This window comes from Aythya ferina (assembly GCF_964211825.1).
Source record: "Aythya ferina genome assembly, chromosome: 9".
NCBI lineage: Eukaryota > Metazoa > Chordata > Aves > Anseriformes > Anatidae > Aythya > Aythya ferina.
In genome coordinates, this window is record NC_140305.1 from 19,141,719 (window position 1) to 19,169,635 (window position 27,917).

The window sequence follows — 27,917 nt, forward strand, 5'->3', positions numbered from 1 at the left end:
CCCCGGTTCTTCCCGGCCCCCCCCCGTTTGCAGCCGGAGCCGCCCCGGAAGCCTCCCGGTGTCCTCGTGTCCCCCCCCCCGCCACCACCTCCTCCTCTTCCCTTTCCTTTGCGCCGCCTCCGCCATGCGGCCGTGCCCGTGCCCCCCCCCCGCCCAGCCCCGGTACCGGGACTGGGGGTACTGGGAGCAGAGGTACCGGCAGGGGGCTGCCGAGCCCCGGGAGTGGCTGGGGGGGTTCGGCCGGTTCCGGGAGCTGCTGGAGGCTGAGCTCAAGCAGGGGGATGAGGTCCTCGTCCTAGGTATGGGGGGGGGTCCTGGGGATGGGGGGGGGATTGGGGAGGGTTTGGGGGGGGCTGGGGGGGTACTGGGGGCGGTATCGGGGGTTCTGGGGGGTCCTGGGGAGGGTATCGGGGGGTCCTGGGGCAGGTACTGGGGGTCCTGGGGGGGTCCTGGGGGGTACCGGGGGTCCTGAGGGGTTCCTGGGGGGGTCCTGGGGGTCCTGGGGAGGGTACCGGGGGTCCTGGGGGGTTCCTGGGGGTCGTGGGGAGGGTACCAGGGGTCTTGGGGGGTCCTGGGGAGGGTACCAGGGGTCCTGGGGGGGGTACCGGGGGTCCTGAGGGGTTCCTGGGGGTCCTGGGGGGGGTACCGGGGTTTCTGGGGGGGTCCTGCAGGGTATTGGGGGACCCTGTGAGTCCCGGGGAAGGTCCTGGATGAGTCCTGGGGGGGGTCCTGGGGGGGTACCAAGGAGTCCTGGGGGGTCCCAGAAGGCCCTGAGGGGGTCCTGGGGGGGTACTGGGGAGTCCTGGAGAGGTCTTGGGGAGGGTACCGGGGGTCCTGGGGGAGTCCCGGTGAGTCCCGGTGGAGGTCCCAGATGAGTCCGGGGGGGTCCTGGGGAGTTCCTGGGGGCGTCGTGGAGGGGTACCTGAGAGGGTACCAGGGGACCCTGGGGGGGGGAACCAGGGGTCCTGCAGGGTACCGGGGGACCCTGAGGGGGTCCCGTTGAGTCCCGGGGGAGGTCCCAGTTGAGTCCTGGGGAGGGTCCCAGGGGATCTGGTGGGGGTCCCGGGGGGTCCCGGAGTGGTGCCCTGAGGGGGTCCTGGGGGGGGGTACCGGTGGTCCTGGGGGAGGTCCCGGATGAGTCCTGGGGGGGTCCTGGGGGGTACCAGGGGGTTCTGGAGGGTCCCGGGGGGTCCCAGGGGCTGTGAGGGAGCCGGCAGGGCGACACCAGGGTGATAATCCCACCTGGGGGGGGCGTTGGGGGGGGGGGATTAGGTGTGTGTGTGGGATTAGGGGGGATTAGGGGTGGAATCGCCGATCCCCTTAGCGGCTCAGCCCGCTGCTGCTAACGACACCCCCCCCGTGTGTGTGTGTGTGTGTGTGATGGGACCCCCCCAGGGACCTCCCCATTGGGACAGGGTAACCCCAAGCTCTGTTGGGACCCCCCACATTGGGGTGGGACTCCCCGGGGGCCCCCCCTTGGGACCTCCTATTGGGACAGGAAAGCCCCCAGCTCTCTTAGGATCCCTCAGTCAGGATGAGGAAGCCCCCATCTCTATTGGGACTCCCGATTGGGACACGGTAGTCCCATGCTCTGTTGGGACCCCCCCCCATTGGGATAGGAAAACCCCCAGATCGGGTGGGATCCCCTCATTAGGACAAAGAAACACCCAGCTCTCTTGGGACCCCCCTATTGGGGATAGGAAAACCACCAGCTCTCTTGGGACCCCCCGTTGGGACAGGGCATCCCCCAGCTCTATTAGGACCCCCCAGTTAGGACCAGGACCCCCCCAGCTCTCCTGGAACCCCCCTACTGGGGACAGGGAAGCCCCCAGCTCTCTTGGGATCCTCTGTTGGGACAGGGCATCCCCCAGCTCTGTTAGGACCAGGAACCCCTCAGCTCAGTCGGGACCCCCCAGTTAGGACCGGGAACCCCCCAGCTCCATTGGGACCCCCCACTTGGGATTGGGAACCCCTTGGTTAGCATGCAACCCCCCCCCTTACCCGAGCGCAGGCTGCGGGACCAGCGCCCTGAGCTACGACCTGCACGAGCGGGGCTACCGGGACGTCACCAGCATCGACTTCTCGCCCTCCTGCATCCAGGCCATGCGCGCCCGCTACGCCCACTGCCCCCGCCTGCGCTGGGCCGTCATGGACATGCGCTCCCTGGCCTTCCCCGACGCCTCCTTCGACGTGGTGCTGGAGAAGGGCACCCTGGACGTGCTGCTGGTGGACGAGGAGGACCCCTGGCGCGTCTCGGCCCCGGCCGCCGCCGCCATGCACCGGGTGCTGGCGGAGGTAACGGCGGCACCGCCGCCACGGGTGCCGTGTTTGGGGTGGCGGCGGTGGGATGGGGATGGGGATGGGGATGGGGATGGGGATGGTGCTGTGTGGGGTCGAGCAGCGAGGCTGGGATGCGTCCCCGCATGTGGATGCGCGGCCGTGGCCCTGCTGGCCCTGGGGAAGGTGACATCCTACTGCCACCCCCCCCCCCCCCTCCCCGGCTTCGATCTCGTTAGCGGGGTCCCCGTCCTGCGGTCCCGGTCTCGGGGTTGCCATGGGAACCCCCATCGGTATCGACAGGGACGGGCGATGCCTCCGGGTCCCTGCTAATTGGCAGCGGGGGCCAGGATGCAGGCACCGCGGCGGGGGGGCTGCGTGCTGGGAGCCCCCCCTCGTCCCCTCGTGCCCCCCAGCTTCAGGCTTGGCCCGGCTGAACCCAAACGCTGCAGGCAGCGGGGCTGCCCTCAGCATCCCGGCCGTGCCAGTCCCTGTCACTTGGCCAAACGGCGAGGATTTAGCTTTATTTTTTTTCTTTTTTTCTCTTTTTTTTCCCTCTTTAATCCTCTGCTCAATCCCTGCCCTCCCCCAGCCCCGCAGGGCACGGCACCCTGCCCCGGACCCCGCTGATGCGCAGAGGGGGTCCTCTTGGGGCCGGCGTCCTCATCCCACCCCATGCCCCCTTCTCGTGGGGGGGCCATGGGGTCACGGCCTCCTAACGCATCGCTTTTTGGGGTGATGCGGGACCCCCGCCCGACACTCGGGGTGCTGTTTCCATGCCAGGCAGGAGGGGTCCGCACTGAGCCCCCCCTTCCCACCCCGTTCCCAGCCCTGACCTGGAAACCTCCCTTACGGTGCCACCACCCCGAGCAGCCCCCACCACCCCAGCACCCCCCAGCTGCTGCCCGCAATCCCTTTAGGGAGCCCCCCACGGTAATGGGATCAGCCCCTGGGGGCTGGGGGGGGACGTGAGGACCCCCACACTTGTGGGGACACCCCAAGGGGGACACCCACCACGGGGCCGGTCCCCAAACCTGGTTATTAGGGGGCGAAAGGGGGGACCCCCCGCTTTGGCCAGGCAAACGGGAAGGTTTCCCTTCCCAAGCAGGGGCTGTTAGTGCTGGTTTAATGGGTATAGGATATAGGCACCAAGTTTTTGGGGTCGGACCCCCCCGGTGCTGGCGCAGGGCCCCGCGGGAGGTGCTGGGGGCTGGCCGCCCGCCCCGGGCGCTGCCTTTGCATGCCGAGCACGCGAGCGCCGGCCCTAAAAGCCTTTTGACATTGGATAAAGCCAAGCAAGAAAATTGATGTTCTTTTCCATCCTATTAGCGGGGGCTTAGTTCCAGCCAGGAGAAAATGGTGATTAAAAGGGTCGGGGCTCCAACAGCTCGGGCGTTCACCCAGGGTGGGGGGCACGGCACGGGTGATGGGATGGAGGGACCGAGATCAGGTTTGGGATGCGAGGGGGTACGAGGAGGATTTTGGGGGGATGGAGACGGGTTTGTAGGGCCGGACCTAACCACGTGTCCCCCCTGCTGACCCCACTGACCCCATCCCGGTGCTTTCTCCCCGCAGGTGAGCCGGGTGCTGCGCCCGGGGGGCCGCTTCCTCTCCATCACCTTCGCCCAGCCCCATTTCCGCGCCCCCCACTACGCGCAGGAGGCCTTCGGCTGGTCCCTGCGGCACGCCGCCTGCGGGGACGCCTTCCACTACTTCCTCTACGTCATGTGCAAGGGGCAGCCCCTGGCCCCCTCCCAGCTGGCCCTGGGGGAACGGCTCTGGCACCCCCCGCCGCCCCCCAGCCCGCCGCCCCCCCTGGATGAGGAGGAGGACGAGGACTATCTGCTCGCCATCCAGCTCTGACCCGCCGGGGCGCACCCCCCCCTGCCTCCTCCGTGCCTTGCTCGGATGGATTTATGGGGTGGGAGGGATAAAGGGGGCTTCTCCTCATCCTCCTGGGGGGCTCCTTGGGCTGGGGGGGGTTCCCTGAGGAAGAGGAGGGGAGCGGGGCAAAAAGGGCTGCGCCTCGCTCATCCCTTCCCACCCTCCCCAACATCTCCCCGTGCTCTGCTCCTCTGGAGAGCAGCCAGGGCTCGGGGCTTTGCGGCCGGTAATGAAACCGAAGCGGGTTTAATTCCAGGCAGCCGTCCCGGGGGGGGCAGCCCCTGGGTCCCCCCCCTTGAGCTGGGACAGGGGGACACCCCCGCGGAGGGGCGGCGGCGCGAGATTTACCGGGTGCCGGGCTGCTGCTCCTGGCCAGGGCCCTAACTGGGTCACCGTGCCCCATCCCATCCCCAAGGACTCCAGGGTCAGACCCCAAAACCGGCGACCCCAAATCCCAGAGGGGGTGGTGGTGGTGAAGGGAGCGGGGGGGGCAGAAGGAGCAGGCGGTGCCGGGCTGGCGTCGGTACATGGATGTATTTTATTCATCGCATTTTGTTCACCAGTACAGTGAAAAATGGCATTTCAATTTACAATGGATCATTCGTAGAACATCATGACACAAGGATCTTTTTTCTTCTTTTTTTTTTTTCGTGTGTTTTTTCTTTTTTTTTTCTCGTTTTCTTGTTGTTTTTTTTTTTTCCTTTTTTTTTTTTTGCGTTGTTGTCTCCATAAATGCCACTCGTAGGTTATTATTGTAAAAGATGACGAGTTTTCTCATGCACACCAAGACCACCCCCCCCCCCCCCCCCCGAGAAGCTTCTTAAAAAATAAAATTAAATTAAAGTACAAAATTAAAAACGACAACTCAGGAACGGGCCCCTTCCCTCCCTGCTCCCCCCCCCCCAGAAGCCCCCAGGCCCCCCCCAAAAATCCTCCCGAGGGAGGCAGCGACGGATGCGGGCGCCCCGGCTGGGGGGGCGATGGATGGATGGCGCGTGCGAACCCCACCGACGTTCCCCAAGTCCTGCTGCCGGCGGGGGGGGGGGGGCCGTGGGTTTTTCCTCTCTTTTCTCTTCACCTTCCCCCCCCCCTCTTTTTTCTTTTTCCTTTTTTTTTCTTTTTTTTTTTTTTAAATCGGTTTTCTTATGGAAAAAAATATGAACCGTTTGCTTTTATTTCTCTCCCCCCCCCCCCCCCCATCCCGATGCGCTACTTCGACACCTCGCCGTCAGCGGCTCGTTTTGCGTTTTTTTTTTTAACAAAGATTCGGATATAAAAATACAAATATGAGGAAAGTTTTCTTTTTTTTTTGTGTGTGTGTGTGTGTGTGTTTTTTTCTTTTTTTCTGTCTTAAAAAGAAGCTGTTTGCCGGAGTGGGGGTGACCCTTTCGGCACCAAGACGCGGCGCCCGGGGGGGCCACCGAAGCTCATGCAAAAAACGATGGAGCAAAAAATGGCACCGGGGGGCGGCTTCGAGCCCGCTCCGGCCCCCCTCAGCTCCGTGTCCCCCCCCTCCCCATCACCACCACCACGGTGTAGGGTTTTTTGTTTTTTTTTTTTTTGGAGGGGGGGTCCCTCGCTGAAAGGGGGGGGGGGGTAAAGTGCATGGCCCAGGGGGGGCGCGACCCCGAAGCCGGTGGGAGCGTATGGAAAGGGGTGGGGGGGTCCGAGCAGGGGGTTTGCCCCCCCCGTCTCTCCCCGCCTGCTGCACCCCCAAATGGGGCCATGTGCTGTTGGGGGGGGGGGGGGGGGGCCGCGGTGTATGGCCTCCCACCGCCCCCCCCCCTTTCTCTTTCCTCCTCTGTGCCCCCCCCCGGGCCGGAGGGTCCTGGCGGCGGCTCTCTCCGGGTTTATACCCCCGACGGCGACTTCTCCGTCATGCCCTTGAGCACCTCGTCTATCCGGTCATCCTCGATCACCACTGCGGGGACACGCGGGGGGGGGACGCGGGTGGGTGCGGGGACACGCTGGGGGGGGGCCAGCACCCGGCCCTTCCTCCCTTATCCCCCCCCCCCTCCTCCTCCTCCTCCTCCTTCTCTCCCTGCATAGGGGCTGGATGCGCCCCCCTATCCCTTACCGCCACCCCCAAGGGGTTTGGGGAGGGGGGGGAATGGGGTGATGGGGGGGGGGAACAGGCAGGGGGTGCCCCCCCCTTTTCCTGTGGCTGTGGGTGGATGGCGTGGGCGGGGGGGGGCAGGAAGGGACCCCCCCTCCGCGCTGCGGCAGGAGCTGCTGCGAGCAACAGGACTGGAATGGGTAATGACCCAGCGGGGGGGGCACCGCCGGGCCCCCAGCGGCACCAGCGGCTGCTGGATGCCCCCCCCCAACCTCCTGCAGGCAGCATCGGCACGGGGGGGGGCTGGACAGACCCCCCCAGAGCACTGCCAGACAGACAGACCCCCCCCAGCATCACCCCAGAGCCCCCCCCTCCATCATTATCACCACCACGGGGGGGCTACGCAGCATCCCCCCCCCCAACATCACCAGGGCAGGACCCCCCCACAACAGCATCTCCACCTGGGGGGGGGATATAGGGTCAGCAGCCCCCCCAGCAGCCCCTTGGGGGGTGGATTGGCCGGACCCCCCCCCACCGCCAGCATCAGTGGGGCAGCAGCCAGACCCCCCCATGCCCACGGGGGGGGGATTTGCCCCCCAAGTCCCCTCTTGGGGGGGGGAACAGCCCCCCCCATACCCTGCGGGGGGGCCACTGGTCCCATCCATCAGCACCGCAAAGGGGGGCGGGGAGCCCCTCAGCGCTGGGGGGGTCTCTGGGTGTCCCCCCCCCAAAATTTTGCCCCTGCAGCTCAAGAAGGGATCGGGGGGGGTCCCCGTGGGGCCCCCCCAGCCGGTGTGGGGGGGCTGCGGGGATGGCAGGGGCTGTGGATGGGGTTCCCCAAGGCATGGGGGCGAGGGGTGGTGGTGACACATCTTTGGGGGGGGGGGGGGCGTTTATTTGGGTCCCGATTGAGGCTGATGGGGTCTCTGCGGCAAGCAGCGAAGCGGGGGGGGGCACACACCACACGGCAGCTTCATGGAGCCCGGGGGGGGGCAGCGGTGCTGCCGGTGGGGGTCTCTGCGGCAGGAGGGGACGGGGGGGTGGTTATGGGGCTGGGGGGGGGTCTATAGGGCTGAGGGGGGTCTGTAGGGCTGGGGGGGGTCCTATAGGGCTGGGGGGGGGTCGGGGGTGTGCAGCAAGCCCAGGGGTGCCGAGGAGCAGCTCCGGGGGGGGGACCTGGGGTACCCCCTGGGCAGCCCCCGGCTGCGGGTGATGGGGGGGGGCAGCTCGGGTGGGGGACACCCTGCCTGCAATGGGGTCGGGGGGGGGGGTCCCGACACCGGGGGGAGGTCCTGGGGATGCCGGGGGGGGGAGGTAGGAGATAGTGGGGGGGGTGCCGTGGGGCAGAGCCGGGTGATGCTGGAGGAGAGGAAGCCGCATCCCGGGGACCCCATAGCGATTTGGGGCGGGGTGGGGGGGTGACAACCGAACAGGGGGATTTGGGGGGGGTGTGGGGGTGTGTGTGTGTGGGGGGGGGGGGTACCTCTTTTGGCGCGGCCGATCTGTCCCAGCTTGGGGGGCCGCTTGCCCTGGTTGCCCCCGAAGAAGGCGTTGGTGTCCTGCAGGCGGCAGCTGAAGGGCAGCTCCCCGGCTTCGGGCTCGGCGCCGTAGCGCCCCACCACCTTGTCCTCGCCGTAGGGCAGCACCTGCGACATGGCCGGGCCTTAAACGGGCCGGGCCGGGCCGTGCCGAGCCGCTCCGCTGCCCGGCCGGGAGCAGCCAGTCTGCGGAGAGCGGCGGCGGCACCGGGCACCGGCACCGGGCACCGACAGCGGCGGCAGGAGGAGGAGGAGGAGGAGGAGGAGGAGGAGGAGGAGGCAGCGGGGAGGGCTGGGGGGGGGCTGGAGGCGAGGCGGGCGGAAGGATGAAGTCATGCATCCGGGGGGAGCGGGGGGAGCGGGGACCCCCCCCCCCCACACACACACACCCCGCCGGGGGCGGCTCCGAGCACGGCCGGGGGGGCAGAGGAGGGAGAGGGGGGGGCAGCGGGAGCATCCCCCGGGGCGCCCCCCCCTCCGCTCCCTCCCCGTCGGGTCCCCCTCCCCCGTGTCCCCCTCCCCCGTGTCCCCAAATGCTGTGGTTGTCACCCTGACAGCCCTCTGGGGACCCCCCCACACCCCGTTGCTGCTCGCCCCCCCCCCCGGTTTTGGGGTGTCCCCCATCACCGTTTTGGAGTGCCCGGTCCCCCTGCAGTCTCCTGCCCCCCCCCCCCCGATTATGGGTTGCTGCCTGCAGATGGGGGCGCGCAGGTGGATTTGGGGGGGCTGCGGCACCCCAGGGTGGCCCTGCTCCATGGTGACCCCAAACAGGTCCACCCCATGGCTTGGCTGCACCCCCCTGAGGGATTTTGGGGGGGGTCTACAGAAGGGAGGTGACCCCCATGGGGCAGCCAGCCATGATTCAGCCCCAAAAGTCCCCCCCAAGCCTCAATTGCACCAAATTGGCCTTGAGCAGCCCCACCTGGGCACCCCCCCAGGCACCTGGGGGTATTTAAGCCCAGGCTGGGGGCTGCTGGGCCCTGGGGGGGGTTTGGGCAGCGCTGCTTGACCCCAGGACAGGGCTCAGCCCTATTTGGGAGGATGAGGAAGGTGCAGATGTGGCCCTACAGCTCCCAGCCCCACCAGCAGCACCCCTGGGTGTCTCTAGGGGCTGAGAGCGGGGTTCTCGCAGAGACCACGGCCCGTTTTGGCCCGTTTACCCCCGCCACCACCTCCTTGTTCTGTGCTTTGGGATCTGGGCTGAAGGATGCTGCAGGAGAGCGTCGGCTGGAGCGGCCCAGGCGAGGGGCAGGTGGGGTTATTTTGGGAAGGTTTGGCTGCTCCGTTCCCTTTGTGCCGGGCTCTGCGGCGCGCCGCTCCCCTCCGAGAGTGGGGACGGAGGAACGGGGCGGCCGTGCCCCCCTCCCCACCAGCCAGGCGCTGCTTTTGTTCCTGCTTTAGCCGGGGAAGCAGCTTGAACTTTTTCATGTGATGGCTTCTGGAAAAAAAAAAAAAAAAAACGAAAAAGAAGTGCCTGGGAAAATAGGCGAGAGGCCCACGCTGAGATGTGCCCTGCTTTTCCCACCGCCAGGCCCACGTGCCGCTGCCCGTGGGCACGGACCGGCGAGTTGTGGGGTTGGGGAGAGCGTGGCCAGGTGGGGATGGGTTGTGTGGGATTTGGGGGGGCCGGTGCTGTGCCCAAGGGGGGTCCTGGTCCCACTGGGAGCACCCTGGTTGGCCCTAAAAGCGTGCGCAGAGCAGTGGTTTTGGTTTTGGGGTGTTTGGTGAGCGAGCACGGGGCTCCTGGGGGCTGGGGGTGTGGGAGATTTGTCCTGTCCTCACCCCTAAATGTGGGCTGCAGCTCCTGAGTGAAGATTGGGGCATCTCATGGGGCTGGGGGTGCTGCGTCCCCCTCCTGGGGCTGTTTTAGGGCCGTGATGGGGACGGCACTGCTGGAGTGGCCACGGGCTGCCCATGCAAAGAACAGCGTGCGTTGGGGTGCAGCGTGCCAGGGGTGCTGCCATCCCGTGTGGGGATGCCAAAAGGCCAGGAACGGCCCCAAAATGCCCCAAAAAGGGCTTCTTGGGGCATATCTCAGGACGAGCCCAGCAGGGGAAGGGGCTGCGTTGGCAGGGTTGGTGCCCTGGGGAAGGCCCGGGAGGCTGCTCCCCAAAACCAGGCACCTGCACGGAGCCGACGGCTTCCCCCACGGCCCTTGGTGACCCCGGGGGGGGGGGGGGGGATTTTGGGGTGCGAGCAGCAGGCCGGGGAGCCGGCGGTGGCACGGAGGCGTGCCTGGAGGCTGCGTGGCGGTGCCTCCATCTGCTCCGCTCCCGGCCCTGCCAAGAAACGTGAAATGGCACCGCTGCTGGCGCCTGCCGCAGCCCCGGGGCCGCGCGCGCCGAGTGCCAGCTCCCTGCTGCCACCGGCACCCGGGGGTGTCCCCACGGGGGGGGGGGGGAGGCTGCCGGAGGTCACCTGGGGGGCTGGGGACGTCGGGAGGTGCCTTCAGCTTGCTGGTAGCCGAAGGGTAGGGGTTGGGGGGCTGTTTGACCCCAGATTTGGGGGAGCGGGTGTGGTGAGGGGGGCACTTGTGGTGCTGGTGAGCCTGGGGGGTGGTGAAGGGCTCGGGGCAGTGAGGTGAGGAAAAAGGGCCCCCCGGTGGGCTCCCACCCCAAATCCCCCACTGGGGTGGGTGGGAAAGGGACGGCGCCAACCCCATGACCACCGTGAGCCACCTGGGGCCGAGGTCCCGCTGATGCAGGGGGGGTGCCTTCACCCCAAAAACCCTTCATCCCCGCGTGGCCCCGAGCCGGGGGGAGCAGCCCTGCAGGGTGCCGAGGCTCCATCGCCGTCTGCCACCACGTCCCATCACCATGACGACAGACAGGGATGCGGGGGGGGGGCTGCTGGCAGCCTCAGGGGGGGGCACAGAGGGGGCGGTGGGCACGGGTGGGTGCCCGTAGGGCTGCGGCCGGTGTGGGGCTGCCAGCTGGGTCCCCACGGGCCCTATATATCCCGGGGAGGTGGCTCAGCACCGCTGTCCTGCCCCAGTGTCCCCGGGGAGGTGGGGGGGGATGTGTCACAGCCCCCCCGGGGGGTGCGGGCACTGCGGCAGCCGTCTGTGGGTGCAGGGGCAGCTGGTGCCAGCAGCTCTTGGCACGCGGGGAGCGCCTTCCTGGCAGCCCGGCCCGCTGCCATCTGGTATTTATCTCCTTCCCCAAATCCCTCCTGCTGCGGGGGGATGCCCAGGCTGTGTGTGGGGGGGTCCCGCTCCCCACTGCTCACTCTGCGGCAGCCCTGCTGCTCTGGGGGGGGGGGTGGAAGACTCCTCGTCCCACCCCAAAAATGCCCACAGGGGGGTTTTGGGGGCACCACCGCTCTGCGCCCAGCCCCGAAACGAGGGGGCTGGTGCTGTGGGGAGGGGGCGCAGCACCCCCTAAAGCTGGTGTCTGGCTGGCGGTGCCGCCCCCACCCCAAATCCTGGGCATCCCAAAGCTGCTGGAGCCCGGAGAGCCCGCGGGTTGCCTGGGCAACTGCGGGCAGGATGGGGAGGCGCAGGGCAGCGGTCGCCATGGAGATGGGGAGAGCCGTTGCCTTGGGGATGGCACCCATCCATCCCGCACCCAAGGGTGCTGGGGGGGCCCTGCCCTCCGCCCAGCAGGGCCAGGGGGGGTGCTGGGGGTGTTAGCGGCGCGAAGGAAGACAGGAGGCTGAGCTGGGCGTTATCAGGGATCGGCCTGGCTGTTATCAGTCGGCGGGCAACTGCGAGGTGTTCCTACAGCTGGGCACCGGGGGGGGGGTTTGTGGGGTTCGGTGGGTGCTGGAGGCACGGGCAGGGTGCCCCTGTGCCCCTCCTGGGTGCCAGAGCAGCTGGTGAAGGGGGGCCTGTCCCCAAGCAGCTTGCTTATGGGGTGCAGGCACGAGGTAGGGGGTGCTGGCACCCAGGTTTGGCACGGTGCTGGCTCTGGGGGGTCTCTGCCCGGCTCCTGCCCTCCCCAGCTGTGCCCCGCTGGCTGTGGGATCTCCCCCCGGCCCCGTTGTTGTCCCCGCAGACGAAGCCACATGCTGCAAAAGCAACACAAGGGGGAAAAAAAAGCCACATGCCTTCTGGAGGGGGGGGTCAGGGCTCAGAAACAGGCCCGGAGGGTGCAGGGGACTCCTTAATCAGGCACCAGGAGCAGGTTGCCCCCACACGCTCACATTAAGGGGGTTCCTTTGGCAGACAGACAGGATGGGGGGGCTGTGGGATCCCCCAGAACAGTGGGGGGCACACGGGGACCCTCCCCAGCAGGAACCACGCAGCCGCGTGCTGCTGGACCCCCGAGGTTCCCCCAGGCTCGGGGCCGGGCTGGGTTGGCACTGCCCCTCCCTGCCCTTCCCCCCCCACCCCAAAAGGCGCCCTCAGGCCTGGTAGAGGGGCACCACGCGGTCGATGGGCCCCCGGCAGATGGGGCAGAGGCGGGTGGGCAAGGCCTGGAAGCAGCGGAAGCAGCAGCAGATGTGGCCGCAGCCCAGCAGGACGCACTCGCGGGGCCGGCTGAGGCAGACCACGCACGAGTCCTCCAGCCCTCCTTCGGCCTCGGGCTCCTCCTCGCCCTCGGGCTCCTTGTCCTCCTCGGGCTCCCGCTTCAGGCGAGCGTGGCGGAGGGCCCGGCACGCGGCGTGGAGGAGCACGGCCAGCCCCAGCGCCGCGCACAGCGCCGCCGCCCCCTTCCAGAAGCCGCTGGCCGCCTCCAGCTCGGCCAGCACCGCCTGCCAGTCCCCCAGGCACAAGAAATACTCGCCCTCGCGGGCCGGCGGCTGGAGGTGCAGCGAGCCGTCGGGGTGCAGGGCCAGCTCCCCGATGCCCGTCAGCGCCGCCCCCACCCGCAGCATCTCCTCGGTCTCCAGGATGCCTTTGGGCTTCTCCCCGCTCAGGTAGTGGCCCAGCAGGTCGCGGAAGCCGTGGGCCGGCTGCTGGAAGCGCTCGTACACCGTCTCCAGGGGCAGGCGGACGGCTCGCAGCGGGCTCTCCACGCTCACCTGCATCGCCACCTCGGCGTCCGGCGAGGCCAGCAGGAAGGGGACGGTGTAGACCTGCTCCGACAGCACCCGCTCGCTCTCCGTCCTGCAAGCAGAGAGCACGGTGGTGAGATGGGGACGGGCGTGAAGGAGCCCTGAGGTCCTGGGGTTGCACCCAGGGGTCCTGGGGTTGCACCCAGAGCCTCTCGCGTGGCCCCGGAGGGTGAGGGCCACCCCTCGATGCCCTTCCCCAGCGCTCACCAGCTCCGTGCCAAGCTGTTCCACACCAGCCGGTGCTCCTTGAGCAGCAGCTTCTGGATGACGCCCTGCATCCCGCCGTGGTACTGGCTGCACAGCGCCGCCTTGGCGGGCAGCACCACGCCTGGGGACGAGGGGATGGGGGTCGAGGCCACACGGGGGGCACCCCGAGCCCCCTGCGTGCCCTGGGCCCCCCCCTCACCCCCACCCCCTTACCTTCCAGAGCCACATAGGGCAGGCAGCTCCCCGGGGCTGCGGACACCAGCGCCGGTAACTCCTCACCCACCGGCAGCTTGGGGGCCTCCTGGAGGGGCAGGGAGGGGGGCGGTCACCGGGCTGCCCCCGGTAGGCCCCAACCGGGCTGGGGGGGGGCACACACACACACATAGGCCGCGGGTACCTGCACGCGCGCTGCCACAGCGGCCTTCCTCCGGTACAGGTAGTAGCACAGCCCCGACAGCGCCAGGCTGGAGCCCAGGCACAGCAGCTCCACGGGCGTCACCGGCTCCATGGGGCGCGGCGGGGCTGGGGTCGGGCCTAGCGCCCGGTGCCCCCCCACCGCCCCCACAGCACCCCCGAGGCCGGCCGGCAGCGCCTAGGCCCCGTCCGCTGGTGCTGATGATGATGATGCTGCCGCCGCGCGGGGCCTGCTGGGAAACGTAGTGCGCAGCCCGCAGCGCGGCGCTGGGGGAGGCGAGGCGCGGGACTACAACTCCCAGCGTGCCTCGCGCCGCGGGGAGGCCGGCAGGACTACAACTCCCAGCGGGCTTTGCGGCCCGGTATCGTTTACCGGGGGGGGGGCCCCGGGTAGACCTGGAGGCCCGAGGCCAGGCCATGCCACCCCCCCCCGCCCCCCCCCCACTCCCGGTGTCCGTGTCTCCACATCCCGGTGTTCACACCCGGTCCCCGTGCCCCAATCTTCACACCCCGGTGCCCGCAGCCCCCGTTCACCCCCTCCCGGTCCCTCAGCCGCCCCCCCCGGTTCCTCAGCCCCCCCCCGGTGCCGCCACGAAGCAGGCGGAGGCGGCTGTGTGGAAGCTGCTTTAATCGTCCCGTGAAGCCAGCGGCGGGCACCGGGCTCCCCCCGCCGCCCCCTGGCCCCAGCAAGCGGGCACCGGGCTGCGGGAGGAGGAATTGGGGGTGTAGGGGGGGGCGGCGAGGGGGACACCGGCACCGGGCACCCCCCCCAGGCTCACACCGGCACCGGGGGGGGGGGCTCGGCTCCGGTGCCCCCCCCCTGTGGGGTCGTGGCACGAGCGGGGCTGGCGTGGGGGCACCGCGGCCTCCCCGCCACCCCCCCTACATCCCATCCCCGGGCACCGGAGGGGAGCCAAGGGGGGGCACGGGGAGCGGTGTGAGCACGGGGGGGAGCCCGGTGGGCACCCGGTGAGGGTGCGGGGGTACGGAGGGCACAGCCGGGCCCGGTGGCCCCCCCAGTCCCCGCGGGGCCGTGCCGGTGGCTACCACACCTCGCAGTGCCGGCCGGGGTTCATGGGGGAGCCCAGGGGGCAGCCGAAATGTTCCACGAAGTCCCGGGAGTTGCTGAGGGTGCCGATCACCCGGTACTTGTCGGGGCTGTGCGGGTCGGTCACCAGCCCCTCGTGGGAGCTCTCGGGCGTCCGCACCGAGCACCACACCTGGAACGGGTGTAGGGGGATGCGGGGAGCCCGTCGGCACCCCCAGTATCAGGGGGCACGGCCCCGGCCCCGTTAGGTGGGGTGCGGACAGCGGGGTGGCACCCAGGGGTGGGGAAGGGAAGGCACGGCACCGGTACCTGGGCGAAACCCACGAAGAAAAGCTGGTGGTTGGTGAGCCCCAGGGCCGGCAGGCGCTTCTCATCCCCGTTCTTCTGCAGCCACGACTTGTACGCCTGCGGGGGAAGACACCGTGAAGCCCCGGGGGGGGGGGAAGGGGCACACACACAAAAAGACGAGGTCCCGGGAGCCCCGACCCACGTTGTAGGCTGCCTTCAGCCCGCCGTTGTCGGCGATGTTCTCGCCCAGCGTCTGGCGGCCGTTGACCTTCTCGCGGTGCACGGTGTAGCGGCCGTACTGCTCCGTCATGCACGCCGTCCGGTTCTTGAAGGCCTCCAGCGAGGAGTTCTGCCACCAGGGCCGCAGGTTGCCCTCCTTGTCGTACTCGCGGCCTGCGGGACCGAGCCATGGGGGGGATGCTGACCCCCTTCCCCGCGGAGCCCACCCCAAACCGGGCACCACCGTGGGGGCACCCGGGGGACTTTAGGGGACCTGGAGCACCCTGGGGAGAAGGTGTCCCCCAGCTCCTGCTCCAGGTGGTCTCTGTCCTGGGGCTCTGCCATGTTCTTGTCCCCCCCCCCCGGTGTCCCTGTGACCCCAAATTCCCCCGTTTTCCCCCCAGCTCAACCCCCGCTGGCTCCGGTGAGAGGCGCAAAGCAGAGCGGGGATGTGAGCGGGCCCCAAAAAGGAGGAAGATGAGGAGGAGGAGGAGGAGGAGGAGGAGGAGGAGGAGGCAGGCCGCAGGGGGGGCCCGAGCTGCAGCCACCGTGTCCTCACCAAGCGGATGGAGCGAAAGCTGCACAGAGAAGCCGGGGGGAGGAATCGGCGGGTGCCACCTGGGGAGACAGGACATAGAAGGGGAAGCCAGCCAGCCGGGGGGGGTGAGGGTGGCCGCGGCCACGAGCACGCACGATGCGATGGATGGCGAAGCAATTCCCCCCCCCCGGCACTGGAGGGCTCGGGGGGGGGAAAGGGAAGGCGATGAGGGGTGCCCGCGGGCTCTCACCTTGGTCGTCGAAGGCGTGGGTCAGCTCGTGCCCCATCACCACGCCGATGCCGCCGAAATTGAGGGCTCTGCGGGGCCGCGGGGCACAGCCGGGTGAGCGCAGAGGGATCACGGCATCGCCCCCTCCCCATCCTGGGCACCCTGGATCGGGATCGCCCCCCTGCATCCCCTCCTGACCCCGTTCCCGGCTCACTTGGGGTGGCTGCGGGCGTAGAAGGGAGCCTGCAGGATGCCGGCGGGGAAGACGATGCCGTTTTTGGTGGGCAGGTAGTAGGCATTGACGGTCTGCGGGGTCATGCTCCACCTGCGGGGCAGGGACAGGGACGGGTCACCTCTCCCCTCCTCTCCCCGTGTCCCCCCAGTGCCTCCCAGAGCCCTCCCAGTCCCTTACTGGTCCCGGTTGGGGGGCTTGCGCAGCTGGTCGGCCATCACCTTGGCGGAGAAGTTGTAGAAGTTGAGCATGTTCTGGAAGAAGGAGTCCTCGGACACCTCGTACTGGGGGGGAGAGAGGCTGGGTGAGGACGTGTCCAGCTTCACGGGGTGCTGCTGGGTGCCCAGGTGGCTCCGTTTGGTGCCCTGTCCCCCCCCCCCAATTGTCCCAGCAGGGGTCCTGCAGGGCTTGGAGCCCCCTACCCCATCGTAGACATCATCCAGCTCCTTGTTGTCCAGGATGAAGTCCGGGAAGCCGATCATGTCGTAGATGGCATCCGCCTGCGTGGGGAGAGGTCCTGGGGGTGAGATGGGGCCAGGAAATACCTGGGGGGGGGTCTCCCAACCACCCCCAACCCCCCGGGGGCACCTTCTCTTTCGCCGCCTGCCGCGTCGTCTCATCCATCCAGTCCAGTTGCTCCAGGGACCCCTCGAAAGCCGTCCGGATCTCGCTGATCATCTCCTCCGCCTGGGGACGGGGGGGGGACACGCACCCTGTCCACCCCCTGCCGTGCCCCCCCGTGCCACCCCCTGGTACCCATCGTATAGGGGTGGCTCGGGCAGGAGGTGAGCACAGGGAGACCCCCTAACCCCGACCCCGGGGGTCCCATTTCACTGTCACCGGGTTCAGGGGGGGGGAACTGGGGGTGAGGGGGGGGGAATTGTCCTCACGATGGCCTTGCTGTCCCGGTCGAAGGTGGCTTTGACGAAGAGGGAGCCCAGGGCGAAGCCCAGCGTGTCGTCCGTGTTGGAGATGCAGGTCTGCCAGCGGGGCGTGCAGGACTGCGGGGGGGCGAGACCGGAGCCCCTGAGACCCCCGGGGCAGCCCAAACCCCCTCCCCTGCTCCCTCCCTGCCCCCCAAGGCTGTGGGGAATCCCCCAGCAGCGCCCCCCCATCCCAAAAACCAGTCCCCAAATCCTCCTGCAGCCTCCGGGGCTCAACACCCCAAGGGCACCCCAAGGGCAGAGGCGCTCCGGCTGCCCCCGCGCTGCTGTGGGTGGCGGGGGGTGGTCCCGGAGCCCCCCCCCGTTACCTTCCTGGTGCCGTAGAGCGTCTCCAGCAGCCTCTCCTGGGCCGTCTCGAAGCGCTGGTCCAGGCTGGAGGCCGTTTTCTGCACCAGGTTCCAGATCAGGTAGTTGTTCAGGACGCTGCGGGGGCAGAGGGGTCGGCACGGGGCTGGGGGGAGGAGGGCGCCCGGTGCCCCCCGCCGAGAGGGTTCAGCCCCGGGGGGTCTCACCTCTTGTCGGTGCTGTTGATGAGGTCGGAGACCTGCTGGAGGTAGGCGTCCCCGTACACCACCACGGGCTCCGTCTCAGCCAGCTCCAGCGGGGCCAGGGAGTAGGAGAGGTAATCCAGCCAGTCGATGGCGGGGGCGAGCACCTGGGGGACACGGGGATGTGGCCCCCCCAGGCACTTGGCACGGCTCCGCACCACCCTGCCCCGCTATCCCCAGCTCCCTCAGCACCCCAAATCCCTGCCCTGCCCCAAAAGCTCCTTCCCAGTGACTCCCCTCCACCCCCAGGGCTTCAGGACGAGGAGGGGACCCGGAGGGACCCCCAAAATTATTTTTTCCCCCCCCGGCCGTGCCCACCTGCAGCTCGGCGATGCTCATCTTGTGGTAGATCTTCTCGTCGTCCCGCCGCTCGGCTTGGGGCACGGTGATGTTGGCCAGCAGGGTCTCGAAGTCCAGCACCTGCTGCATCTGCAGCCGGGTGGGCTCCTTGGCCCCCCCCAGCAGCGTGCCCAGCTCCACCATGTAGTCCAGGTAGGCGGCCAGCACCTAGCGGGACCCCAGCAACCGGCTCAGTCCCATCCGTGGGACGCCCCCACCCATGGGTCCAGGCCTGGCCCCCCCAAGGCACCATCTCCCGGGGGGGCTCTCGCCCCTCTCACCCGCTCGTTGGCCGTCCTGTTCAGGTAGTAGTCCCGGGAGGGGAGGAAAAGCCCCGACTGGTCCACCTAGGATGGGCGCAGAGGGGCGATACGGGCAGCCCGCTGCCCCCCGGTGCCCCCCCCGGTGCCCGCAGCCCCTCGTGCCCACCTGGATGACGTTGCTGTTGGAGCTCTTGGAGTCGGCCCCCACGTACACGGTGAAGAAGGGGGTCGCCCGGTAGGTGCCCGACACCACCTTCAGCACCTCCATGAAGCCGCTCTGGTTCCACGAGCCGCTGACGTTCCAGCCGCCGATCTGCCCGCAGAGCAGCCCCCGGGGGGGGCATCCGTCACCCAGCTGGGGGGGGTGACGGCACGGGACACGGGACGGGGACATTTTGATCCCCCCCGGTGGTCCCCGTGCCGCCCACCTTGTCGATGAGCTCCACCAGGGGCTGTGCGCCCAGCTCCTCGATGCGCTGCTCCTTGAGGCAGGACAGGTAGTAGCGCTGCGTCTTCCTCTCCGCCTCGCTGCTCGAGTTGAAGCTGGCGTTTTCTGCATGACGGGGGGGCCGTGTGGCTCAGCCCTGGGCGTGTGGGGAGAAATTCTGCACCCAAAGGTGTCCCCACCTCGGTGTCCCCACCGCTGCCCACCTAGGAGGTGCTTCATGATGGCCTGGTTCTGGTCCCAGATGCTGTTGAAGGTGCTCCACTTGGAGCGCCCGGTGGGCAGCGGGTTCCTCCTGATCCAGCCCCCGCAGGAGTACTGGTAGAAGTCCTGGCACGGGTCGGTGGCCGGGTCCAGAGCCTCCAGGATCTTGCTGGCCACGCGCACGCAGGCGTCGGTCAGGCAGGTGCTGCGGGAGGGGTCTGGGGGGGACGGCAGAGCCGTGCGCGGGGGGCAAACCGGGGGGCGCACCGCGGTGCCGAGCCCCGACCGCCCCCCGGGGTGGGCTCAGCGCCCCGGGGACGAGGCCGTGCCCCCGATCCCGCTGTCCTTGGGGCCGCGGGGGGGTCACACGCCGCCCCTACCTCTGCTGTACTGCACGGCCAGCGCGACCACGGCGGCGCCCAGCAGCAGGGCCAGGGTGACGGCGACGGCGCTGAGCGCCAGCTCCAGCTGGCTGCGCGACGCCAGGCGGCTCAGCAGCGGCCCCGGCCCCTTCCGAAACCCCACCTGGGTAGGAGGCAGGGGTCCGGCATCGCATCTGTGCCCCCCCCCCCCACAAAGCCCCTGGGTGCATGGGGACAGCGCCGGGACCCCCTGGAAGGGGTCACCCCACAGCTGGGGCATCCCCAGGGGGGTCGCGGTGCCACCCCATGAAGCTGCAGGGAGGGAATTGGCTCCTGTGCGCTCTCTGCAGCATTTTGGCCACGTCCCAGTCCCGCTCCTGCTGCCCCCCCCCAAAGGCTGCGGGCAGTTTGGGGCTGTAGGAACCATTGGGGGGGGTCCAGGAGGGGGTTTGGGGATTTTGGGGGGGGTCCGGGCTCACCTCCACGCTGTCGGGGGAGGCGCTGCCGTCCCCCGTGGGCTCCGGTGCCTCATCCTCCTGCAGCGTGGCACGCTTGTAGTCGGGCATCTGCCGGGGCACACAGCGGGCTGGGGGGGGGCGCAGAATGGGGGGGGGGCGGCTGAGCCCCCCCCTCACCCTCCCCAGCTCTCACAGCGGAGCTGGTGCCTGCTCGGGGGGCTCATAGGGAGGCTGGGGTCTCCCTTGGAGGCTGCCCCCCCCCCGGAGCCCCTAGGAGGGTGAGGCTGGGTGCTGGGGGGGGGGGACACGGGTGGGAAATTTTTGGGGGGGGCCTGGAGCATCCCTCCCCGTTGCCATGGCAGCCGCGGCATCAGACGTGGTCCTCGTCACCAGGCAACCGCTGGCTCTGCTCTGCCCCTCCCCCTTCCTCAGCCCCCCCCCCCCCCCAAAGAGCCTGGAACTTTCCATGCAGATGTGCGGGGGGGGGGGCACAGCTGGGGGCACCCCCCCGGGACCCCAACCAGGTCCCCGCTGTGCTTGGTGCAAAGGGAAAAGCCCGAGGCAGGGCGGGTGGTGTTTTGGGGGGGGGGGCTTTATGGGGAGAGGGGGGGCAGAAAGAAGCCAGGGGGGGCCGGGACCCCCTGCATCAGGCCTGGGGGGGCTGCCCAGGACCCATTTTTTTGGGGGGGGGCGCAGAGCTGAGCCGGGGGTGTGGTGGGAGGGCGCCGCGGTGCCGTCAGTAGGCTCCAGAGTTAACGCCCCGTGGGTTATCTGGGGGGGGGCAGCCCCCCAGGGACCCCAACCCATCCCCTTGTCACCGCTGTCCCCCCCCAGCACCTCGGTTTGGGGTCACCCCCCCTTCTCCCCCCACCCCGGGGCTGGCTTTGGGGGCGCCCCCCGCAGCCCCCCACCACCCCCCGTGCCCCGGTGGAGCGGGGGGGGGCCGGGGGGGCACCCAGGACCCCCTGCCCGACCCCAAGCTTTGTGGGGGGGTCCCCTTGTCCCCTCCCTTGTCCCCCCCCATCCCTGCCACCACGGGGAGGGGCTGCCCAGCCCCCGCAGCCCCCCGCAGCCCCCCGCAGCCCCCCCAGCTCCCGGGGCTGCCCCGCACCGGCTCCCTCCCGGTTTTGTCGCGCCCCCCCCGGGCCCCCACTCACGGCGTGGCCGAGCTCCTGCAGGGCCACGTTCATCCTGGCCATCCCGGGCCGCCTCCCGCCTAGCTCCGGGCCCCCGCAGCGCCGCCTGCCTCCGCCATGGGGGCACCGGCACCGGCACCGGGAACGGCACCGGGAATGGCACCGGGAATGGCACCGGGACCGGGATTGGGACCGGGATTGGGATGGATGGATGGGTGGATGGACGGATGGGTGGATGGATGGAGCCCCCCCGGTGTACGGGGGTTGCGGGTACCGGCGGGGCGCCGCCCGTAGGCACCGGGAGGTTGGGGGTGGTTGGTGCCGGTGGTACCGGAGGGGATGGGAACGGGGGGGTACCGGGGGCTCAGCCCGGTCTGAGCGCTCCGCTCCGCTCCTCCCCGCCCGGCCCCGGCGCCAAGGTGACCGCCAGGGGCCGCGCCCGCCGTGCGCACGGGCGGAGCCGCGGCACCGGGAGCCGGTACCGGCACCGGGAGAGGGCACCGGGACGTGACACCGGCACCGGGACCTGACATCGGCACCGGGATTGACACCGGCACCGGGACTGACACCAACACCGGCCCCGGGACCCGGCCGCGGGCTGCCGGGCGGGCACCGCACGCCCCGGTTCCCGGTACCGGGAGCCGCAAACCGCTCCGGGTGGCCGCCAGCAGCCCCGCTGGGCTCCCGGCCGCCCCACATGGCCCTGACCTCCCCGTTATCTCCCCGCGGCCCCGTTCCGCCCCCCCCAGCCCCGTTCCTCCCCCCCGGTCCCGGTCCCGGTTCCCCCCCCCGCCCGGTGCCGGTCCACGCGAGGGGCGTGGCCACATCGCTAAACCCCGCCCATTCCCAGCCCCTAACCACGCCCACCTCCCCCCGCCCCTCCGTCGCGCGGCGGTGACGTCAGGGCGGCGGCGCGCGCTGATTGGCGGCGGGCGCGGCGCAGGCGCAGTTGTGCCCGGTGCGCGGCTGAGGCGGCGGCGGAGCGGCGGGGCCATGGACGCGGGAGGCGGCGGGGGGCAGAGCCGGGTGCAGGGCGGGCCCGGCTCGGGCGGCGACGAGAAACCGGCCCCGCCGTGGGGTAGGGAGAGGCGGGAGCAGCCGGCGGGGCCCGAGAAGGAGCAGGAGCTGGTGAGGGGCCGCGCTGAGTCACGGCGGCACCGGATGAGGGGGCGTGACGTCAATTCAGGGGGCGTGACGTCACCGGGAGGCGGTGACGTCACCAAGGGGGTGATGGCGGCACCAGGGGGGTGATGGCGGACCCGGAGGGGTGGTGGGGACTCTCACCGGGGGGCTCCCTGCGGTGGGTGAGGGGGGCGTGACGTCATTTGGGGGCTCCCCGCGTGACGTCACGGGGGTGACATCACAGGGGTGCCGTCACGGGGTGCCCCCCCCCCGGCCTACACACAGTCCTCACCCCTCTCCCCCCCCCCCTGCAGTCGGAGGAGGACAAGCAGCTGCAGGATGAGCTGGAGATGCTGGTGGAGCGCCTCGGGGTGAGTGCCCGGCCCCAAAACGGCGGGATCTGACCCCAAACCAGCCCCCTGACGGCCTCTTCCCCCCCCCCCCAGGAGAAGGACACGTCCCTGTACCGCCCTGCCCTGGAGGAGCTGCGGCGGCAGATCCGCTCCTCCACCACCTCCATGACGTCCGTCCCCAAGCCCCTCAAGTTCCTGCGGCCGCACTACGGCAAGCTGAAGGAGATCTACGAGGGCATGGCGCCGGGCGAGAACAAGGTGAGCGCCCCCCCGCCCCCCCACCGGGGCCCTGCCTTTGCCCCCGGCGTGCTCCCGGGCCACCCTCGCTTGCAGGGGGTGTGAAGATTTCGGCACTGTCTCCGTCTCCCCGCAGCGCTTCGCGGCAGACATCATTTCTGTGCTGGCCATGACCATGAGCGGGGAGCGCGAGTGCCTGAAGTACCGCCTGGTGGGCTCCCAGGAGGAGCTGGCGTCGTGGGGGCACGAATACGTCAGGTAGGGCTGGCTGGGAGCAGGACCTGGGAAGGACAGAGGGCTGGGGGGGGGATTTCCCTGGGATTTCCTCACCTCCAGCCCCTGCAGGAACACGAAGCCCCTGTAAATAGCGTGCAGAGCCCCAGCAGCTGCTTCACGTCCCTGGGCTGAGCTGGTTCGTGGTGCTGACCTCTCTTTCTCCCCGCAGGCACCTCGCGGGGGAGGTGGCCAAGGAGTGGCAGGAGATCGACGAGGCGGACAAGGCGCAGCGGGACACGCTCCTCACCCTGGTGAAGGAGATCGTGCCCTACAACATGGCTCACAACGCCGAGCACGAGGCCTGCGACCTGCTGATGGAGATCGAGCAGATGGACATGCTGGAGAAGTACATCGACGACAACGCCTACTCCAAAGTGTGCCTCTACCTCACCAGGTGAGGGGCCGGCGCGGGTCCCGGTGGGCGCGGGACCTGGCGGGTGGCTCACCCCGCTGTCCGTCTGTCCGTCTCCTCCTCCAAGCTGCGTGAGCTACGTCCCGGAGCCCGAGAACTCTGCCCTCCTGCGCTGCGCCTTGGGCATCTTCCGCAAGTTCAGCCGCTACCCCGAAGCCCTGCGCCTGGCCCTGATGCTCAACGACGTGGAGCTGGTGGAGGACATCTTCACCTCCTGCAAGGACGTGTAAGCGGAGACTCCCTGCCTGCCCTCTGGGACTTCAGCACGGTGTGGTGGGGGTGCAGCCCCTCCTCCAGACAGAGCTGGGTTGGATTCTGCCTCTGCTGGACGTATTTGTGGGCTTTTGTCCCAACGTGGGCAGGAGCAAATCATCGCTGGGCTGCTCTCGTGTGCCCCCAGAGGAGGGTGGTTTGCTCAGCGTGTGTTTGTGCCGGGGTCTGGGCACCTGCAAAGCCTCTCCCCTCCCTGCAGGGTTGTCCAGAAGCAGATGGCCTTCATGCTGGGCCGCCACGGGGTCTTCCTGGAGCTGAACGAGGACGTGGAGGAGTACGAGGACCTGACGGAGATCATGTCCAACGTGCAGCTCAACAGCAACTTCCTGGCCTTGGCCAGAGAGGTGAGCGTCTGGCTGGGAAACAGCCCAGGGGCTGCCCCAAGCTGGGATCTGCTCTGGCTGCCCTCAGATCTCTGTCCCCACGAGGCCAGGCAGCACCTGGAGAGGCTGCCCTTGCCCAGCAGCTGCCTGTGGCGTGTGGGCAAGGAGATAACCCCCTCTCCCTTGTCTCTGCAGCTGGATATCATGGAGCCCAAGGTGCCGGATGATATTTACAAAACCCACCTGGAAAATAACCGTAAGGGCTTGCGTCGCGGCCTCGCTTGGCCCTGGCTTTGGGGAGTTGCTGGGGGTCCTGGGGCGGGCAGGCAGCCCGCTGGGGACCTCTGGGGACCCCTGGCCCTGCATGGAGCAGGCTCTGCTGCCCGCTGTGGGCTCGGGCACCTCTTTCCCCATGGGAAGGGACAGATTTTTGACTGTGTGGCATGGGACAGTGTGGCTGGGTGCCCTGCTTCCTGCTTGCCTCACCCTGCCGTCGCTCCGCAGGGTTCGGGGGCAGCGGCTCCCAGGTGGACTCAGCCCGGATGAATTTGGCCTCCTCCTTCGTGAACGGCTTCGTGAACGCTGCCTTCGGACAAGACAAGCTGCTGACAGACGACGGCAATAAATGGTTGTACAAGAACAAGGACCACGGTGAGACAGCCGGCTGGCCGGGGGCTGCAGCTGCCCTGAGAGAGCCCCGGGGTGGTGACCCTGGCCCTTTTGGGGACCTGCTGAAAGCGGGGCCGTTGAGCACAGCTCCCCCGGGGCCGCCTCCTGCCCAGGCAGGGCGCATCTCCGGGGGCTGACGTGGGCTTTTCTCCCCTGGCCCCCAGGGATGCTGAGTGCCGCAGCCTCGCTGGGCACCATACTGCTGTGGGACGTGGACGGGGGGCTCACACAGATCGACAAGTACCTGTATTCCTCGGAGGATTACATCAAGGTGAGTGCTGCTGACCCCAGCCCGAGTGTTTTGGCCGCATGGGGTGGGCTGTGTGTGTGTGCATGGCTGCCTCTGGAGGGGCTGGATGCATCCCAGGCGTTGGAGCCGGGCTGAGGAGCTCTAGGAACTCACTCCTTGGAGCGTTTTTGGGGTCCTTTTCTTGCAGAGCTCCAAGCTCAGGGCTGCTGAGCTGGCTCCAGCGTGGCGCTGCTCGCTTGGTCCCATCCTGGGGGGAGGGTGAGACCTGTGGGGTGATGCTGGTCACTGCCTGGCAGCGAGCTCTGTGTGCTGGTGGCTGCCGTGTGACGGCGCCTCTGCCTTGCAGTCGGGAGCCCTCCTGGCCTGTGGCATCGTCAACTCAGGGGTCAGGAACGAGTGCGACCCGGCCCTGGCCCTCCTGTCCGACTACGTCCTCCACAACAGCAACACCATGCGGATCGGGGCCATTTTCGGGTAAGGGAAATGCCCCCAGCCCCGCTGGCTGTGTTGTAGCCCCCCCCCCTAACGCTCCTCGGGGCTCTCCACAGCCTGGGGCTGGCCTACGCGGGCTCTAACCGTGAGGACGTCCTCACCTTGCTGCTGCCCGTGATGGGAGACTCCAAGTCCAGCATGGAGGTAGGGAGCGAAGCCGGGGGTGGGTGCGTGGGGTCCCGCAGCCCTGCCTGGGCCCTGACAGCTCTTGGAGGTGCCAGGGCTGTCCCACAGCCCCTTTGGGCTCTGTGTGTTCCTGCCTGGCGTTGTGCTGTGCCAAATCGTGACCGTGTTTTCCCCTTTTGAGCCACTCGTGGGATGTGGGAGGCCGGGAAGCCGCCAGGTCTCCGAGATTCCGAATTTCTGGAGGGACCCGAGGGTGTTCTGCGCCCTCCCTGAGCTCGCAGCCTCTCCTCCTCTCCTCCAGGTGGCTGGCGTGACCGCCCTGGCCTGCGGGATGATATCCGTGGGCTCCTGCAACGGGGACGTCACCTCCACCATCCTCCAGACCATCATGGAGAAATCGGAGACGGAGCTGAAGGACACCTACGCCCGCTGGCTGCCGCTGGGCCTGGGCCTGAACCACCTGGGTAAGGGAGGGGCAGCGCCCGGCCGCCCCCGGGGCTGGGGGCTGGGAGCTCGAGCACCCCCCCAGCCGCAGGGCTCTGACCCCACGCTGCCCCACAGGGAAAGGGGAGGCGATTGAGGCCATCCTGGCGGCGCTGGAGGTGGTGTCCGAGCCCTTCCGCAGCTTCGCCAACACCCTGGTGGACATCTGCGCCTACGCGGGTGAGTGGGGCTCCCAGGGGAGCGAGGTCTGAGCCCTCCACCCGCTGATCCCGGCCCTGCTGCTCTCCCCCCAGGCTCGGGGAACGTCCTGAAGGTGCAGCAGCTCCTGCACATCTGCAGCGAGCACTTTGACTCCAAGGAGAAGGAGGAGGACAAGGACAAGAAGGACAAGAAAGAGAAGGAGAAGAAAGAGAGCTCGGCCGACATGGGGGCGCACCAGGTGGGGGGAGGCGCGGGGGCTGCCTCCGAGGGGTCCCCGGGCTCTTTGTGGGATTGGAGCTGAGGGAAGGCAGCTCCCCACTGGCTGCCCTGCTCCCCGCATCCAGCTGGGCTTTGGGGGGGACTGTAGGAACCTGGCTTTGGGGCTGGGTGCTCCCTGCGCTCAGCACTCGTGTCCCCGCAGGGCGTAGCGGTGTTGGGCATCGCGCTCATCGCCATGGGCGAGGAAATCGGCGCCGAGATGGCCCTGCGCACCTTCGGGCACCTGGTGAGTGGCAGCGGGGGGACAACACGGGGCTGGGCACAGTGGGAGGGGTCTTGGGAAAACAGAACACGTCTCTGTAGGCTTGGTAAGCCGGGCGGGGGCCACCCCGAGGTGCCAGGACCCGGGGTTCAGCACCCCCCCGTTCCCTCCCACGCAGCTGCGGTACGGGGAGCCCACCCTGCGCCGGGCCGTGCCCCTGGCCCTGGCGCTCATCTCGGTGTCCAACCCCCGGCTCAACATCCTCGACACCCTCAGCAAGTTCTCCCACGACGCTGACCCCGAGGTTTCCTACAACTCCATCTTTGCCATGGGCATGGTGGGCAGCGGTAAGCCTGGGAGGCACCTGGGGGTCTGGTGGGGGGGACACACTAAAGCCCTAAACCCGAATTTCTGCCTGTGACCCCTCTTTTCTAGGTACCAACAACGCCCGGCTGGCTGCCATGCTGCGGCAGCTCGCCCAGTACCACGCCAAGGACCCCAACAACCTCTTCATGGTGCGGCTAGCCCAGGTGACGGCCCCGCGGGGTGGGGAAGGGGCAGGTTGGGGTTACCCGTGCGGGGTGCCGGAGGCGGTGGAGTCCTCGTGGTGCTGCTTTCAGGGATCCTAGGACTTGTCCCACTGCATACTGAGGGGTTTTTTCTGCCCCCCCAGGGCCTGACCCACCTGGGCAAGGGGACGCTCACGCTGTGCCCCTACCACAGCGACCGGCAGCTCATGAGCCAGGTGGCCGTGGCCGGGCTGCTGACCGTCCTCGTGTCCTTCCTGGACGTGCGCAACAGTGAGTGCTGCGGGCTCCGCGCCCCTCTGCCCCGTGGGGTGGGTGCTGCTGGGTGCTGACCCTATACCCCCTCCCCTCTGCCCCCTTCCAGTTATCCTGGGCAAATCCCACTACGTCCTCTACGGGCTCGTCGCTGCCATGCAGCCCCGCATGCTGGTCACCTTCGACGAGGAGCTGCGGCCCCTGCCCGTCTCGGTTCGGGTGGGACAGGTGAGGGGGCGGCCAGAGCTGGGGACGGGGTGCTGGGGGGACCCCATTTGTGCCCCTTTCTCATCTCGCTTCTCCCCGGCAGGCTGTGGACGTGGTGGGCCAGGCGGGCAAGCCCAAAACCATCACCGGCTTCCAGACCCACACCACCCCGGTGCTGCTGGCGCACGGCGAGCGGGCAGAGCTGGCCACGGAGGAGCACGTGCCCGTCACCCCCATCCTCGAGGGCTTCGTCATCCTGCGCAAGAACCCCAACTACGACGTTTGAGCTGGGGCAGGGGGGGGCGCTGGGGGGTGGGAAATAGGCGGTGTGGGTGGGTAGGGGTAAAACTTCTGGTGTGTTTTATTTGGTTTTTTTTTTTTTTTTTTTTTTTTGTAACCGAGAGTTGAGGAAATAAACTCTGCGGACACTCGTGCTGCTGTGTCATCCTCCTGCTCTGCGCCCAGCGGGGGCTTTGCGCAACGCCCTGTGGGGTTGGGTGCTGCTGCCCCCGGCCACCCCGCTCCTTCTGCCTGGGGCTGGAGGGGGGAAGTCCCTTTCTGGTTCCCAAACCCCGCTGTTCTGTTTGCCCAAACCCTGCTCTTCTGTATCTCAAACCCTGCCATTTGGTTCCCAAACCGTGC

General features: G+C 68.8%; 5 protein-coding genes across 7 annotated transcripts; 2 read left to right on the forward strand and 3 right to left on the reverse strand.

The window, feature by feature from the left end:
- Positions 1–107: 107 nt before the first annotated feature.
- EEF1AKMT4 (EEF1A lysine methyltransferase 4) lies at positions 108–4,961 on the forward strand. The gene is made up of 3 exons (XM_084528946.1): positions 108–299; positions 2,012–2,295; positions 3,853–4,961. Exons 1-3 carry the CDS (start codon positions 125–127, stop codon positions 4,138–4,140), a joined length of 747 nt encoding a protein of 248 aa, XP_084385072.1. The 5' UTR covers positions 108–124; the 3' UTR covers positions 4,141–4,961.
- CAMK2N2 (calcium/calmodulin dependent protein kinase II inhibitor 2) lies at positions 4,681–8,027 on the reverse strand. The gene is made up of 2 exons (XM_084528947.1): positions 7,701–8,027; positions 4,681–6,082 (listed from the first exon to the last, which is right to left on the reverse strand). The coding sequence occupies exons 1-2, from the start codon at positions 7,870–7,872 to the stop codon at positions 6,012–6,014; spliced, it is 243 nt and encodes an 80-aa protein (XP_084385073.1). The 5' UTR covers positions 7,873–8,027; the 3' UTR covers positions 4,681–6,011.
- A 3,387-nt stretch (positions 8,028–11,414) lies between these two features.
- LOC311441185 (mitochondrial ubiquitin ligase activator of nfkb 1-A-like) lies at positions 11,415–13,561 on the reverse strand. Its single transcript, XM_084528945.1, has 4 exons — positions 13,358–13,561; positions 13,174–13,261; positions 12,961–13,081; positions 11,415–12,805 (listed from the first exon to the last, which is right to left on the reverse strand). Exons 1-4 carry the CDS (start codon positions 13,466–13,468, stop codon positions 12,100–12,102), a joined length of 1,026 nt encoding a protein of 341 aa, XP_084385071.1. The 5' UTR covers positions 13,469–13,561; the 3' UTR covers positions 11,415–12,099.
- A 431-nt stretch (positions 13,562–13,992) lies between these two features.
- On the reverse strand, positions 13,993–21,213 carry ECE2 (endothelin converting enzyme 2). 3 transcript variants are annotated; one of them, XM_084528942.1, is made up of 19 exons: positions 20,649–21,211; positions 19,513–19,599; positions 19,052–19,196; positions 18,674–18,889; positions 18,451–18,575; positions 18,189–18,335; positions 18,041–18,106; positions 17,739–17,927; positions 17,385–17,527; positions 17,181–17,295; positions 16,819–16,929; positions 16,517–16,615; positions 16,351–16,428; positions 16,109–16,212; positions 15,911–16,021; positions 15,718–15,785; positions 14,913–15,103; positions 14,732–14,827; positions 13,993–14,594 (listed from the first exon to the last, which is right to left on the reverse strand). In XM_084528942.1, exons 1-19 carry the CDS (start codon positions 20,688–20,690, stop codon positions 14,418–14,420), a joined length of 2,310 nt encoding a protein of 769 aa, XP_084385068.1. In that variant the 5' UTR covers positions 20,691–21,211; the 3' UTR covers positions 13,993–14,417. The 3 variants fall into 3 exon arrangements, 2 of the variants coding, with proteins under 2 accessions (XP_084385068.1, XP_084385069.1); XM_084528943.1 differs by having other exon boundaries at positions 19,513–19,619; positions 20,649–20,988; XR_014695839.1 differs by lacking the exon at positions 13,993–14,594 and adding an exon at positions 15,489–15,547 and having other exon boundaries at positions 20,649–21,213.
- A 389-nt stretch (positions 21,214–21,602) lies between these two features.
- On the forward strand, positions 21,603–27,569 carry PSMD2 (proteasome 26S subunit ubiquitin receptor, non-ATPase 2). Its single transcript, XM_084528941.1, has 21 exons — positions 21,603–21,755; positions 22,064–22,120; positions 22,196–22,360; positions 22,476–22,597; positions 22,785–23,009; positions 23,095–23,253; positions 23,500–23,644; positions 23,819–23,879; positions 24,128–24,274; positions 24,457–24,563; positions 24,889–25,016; positions 25,091–25,178; positions 25,462–25,624; positions 25,722–25,823; positions 25,898–26,043; positions 26,227–26,310; positions 26,465–26,633; positions 26,722–26,816; positions 26,960–27,086; positions 27,178–27,296; positions 27,379–27,569. The coding sequence occupies exons 1-21, from the start codon at positions 21,621–21,623 to the stop codon at positions 27,559–27,561; spliced, it is 2,727 nt and encodes a 908-aa protein (XP_084385067.1). The 5' UTR covers positions 21,603–21,620; the 3' UTR covers positions 27,562–27,569.
- The last annotated feature ends 348 nt before the right edge of the window (positions 27,570–27,917 follow it).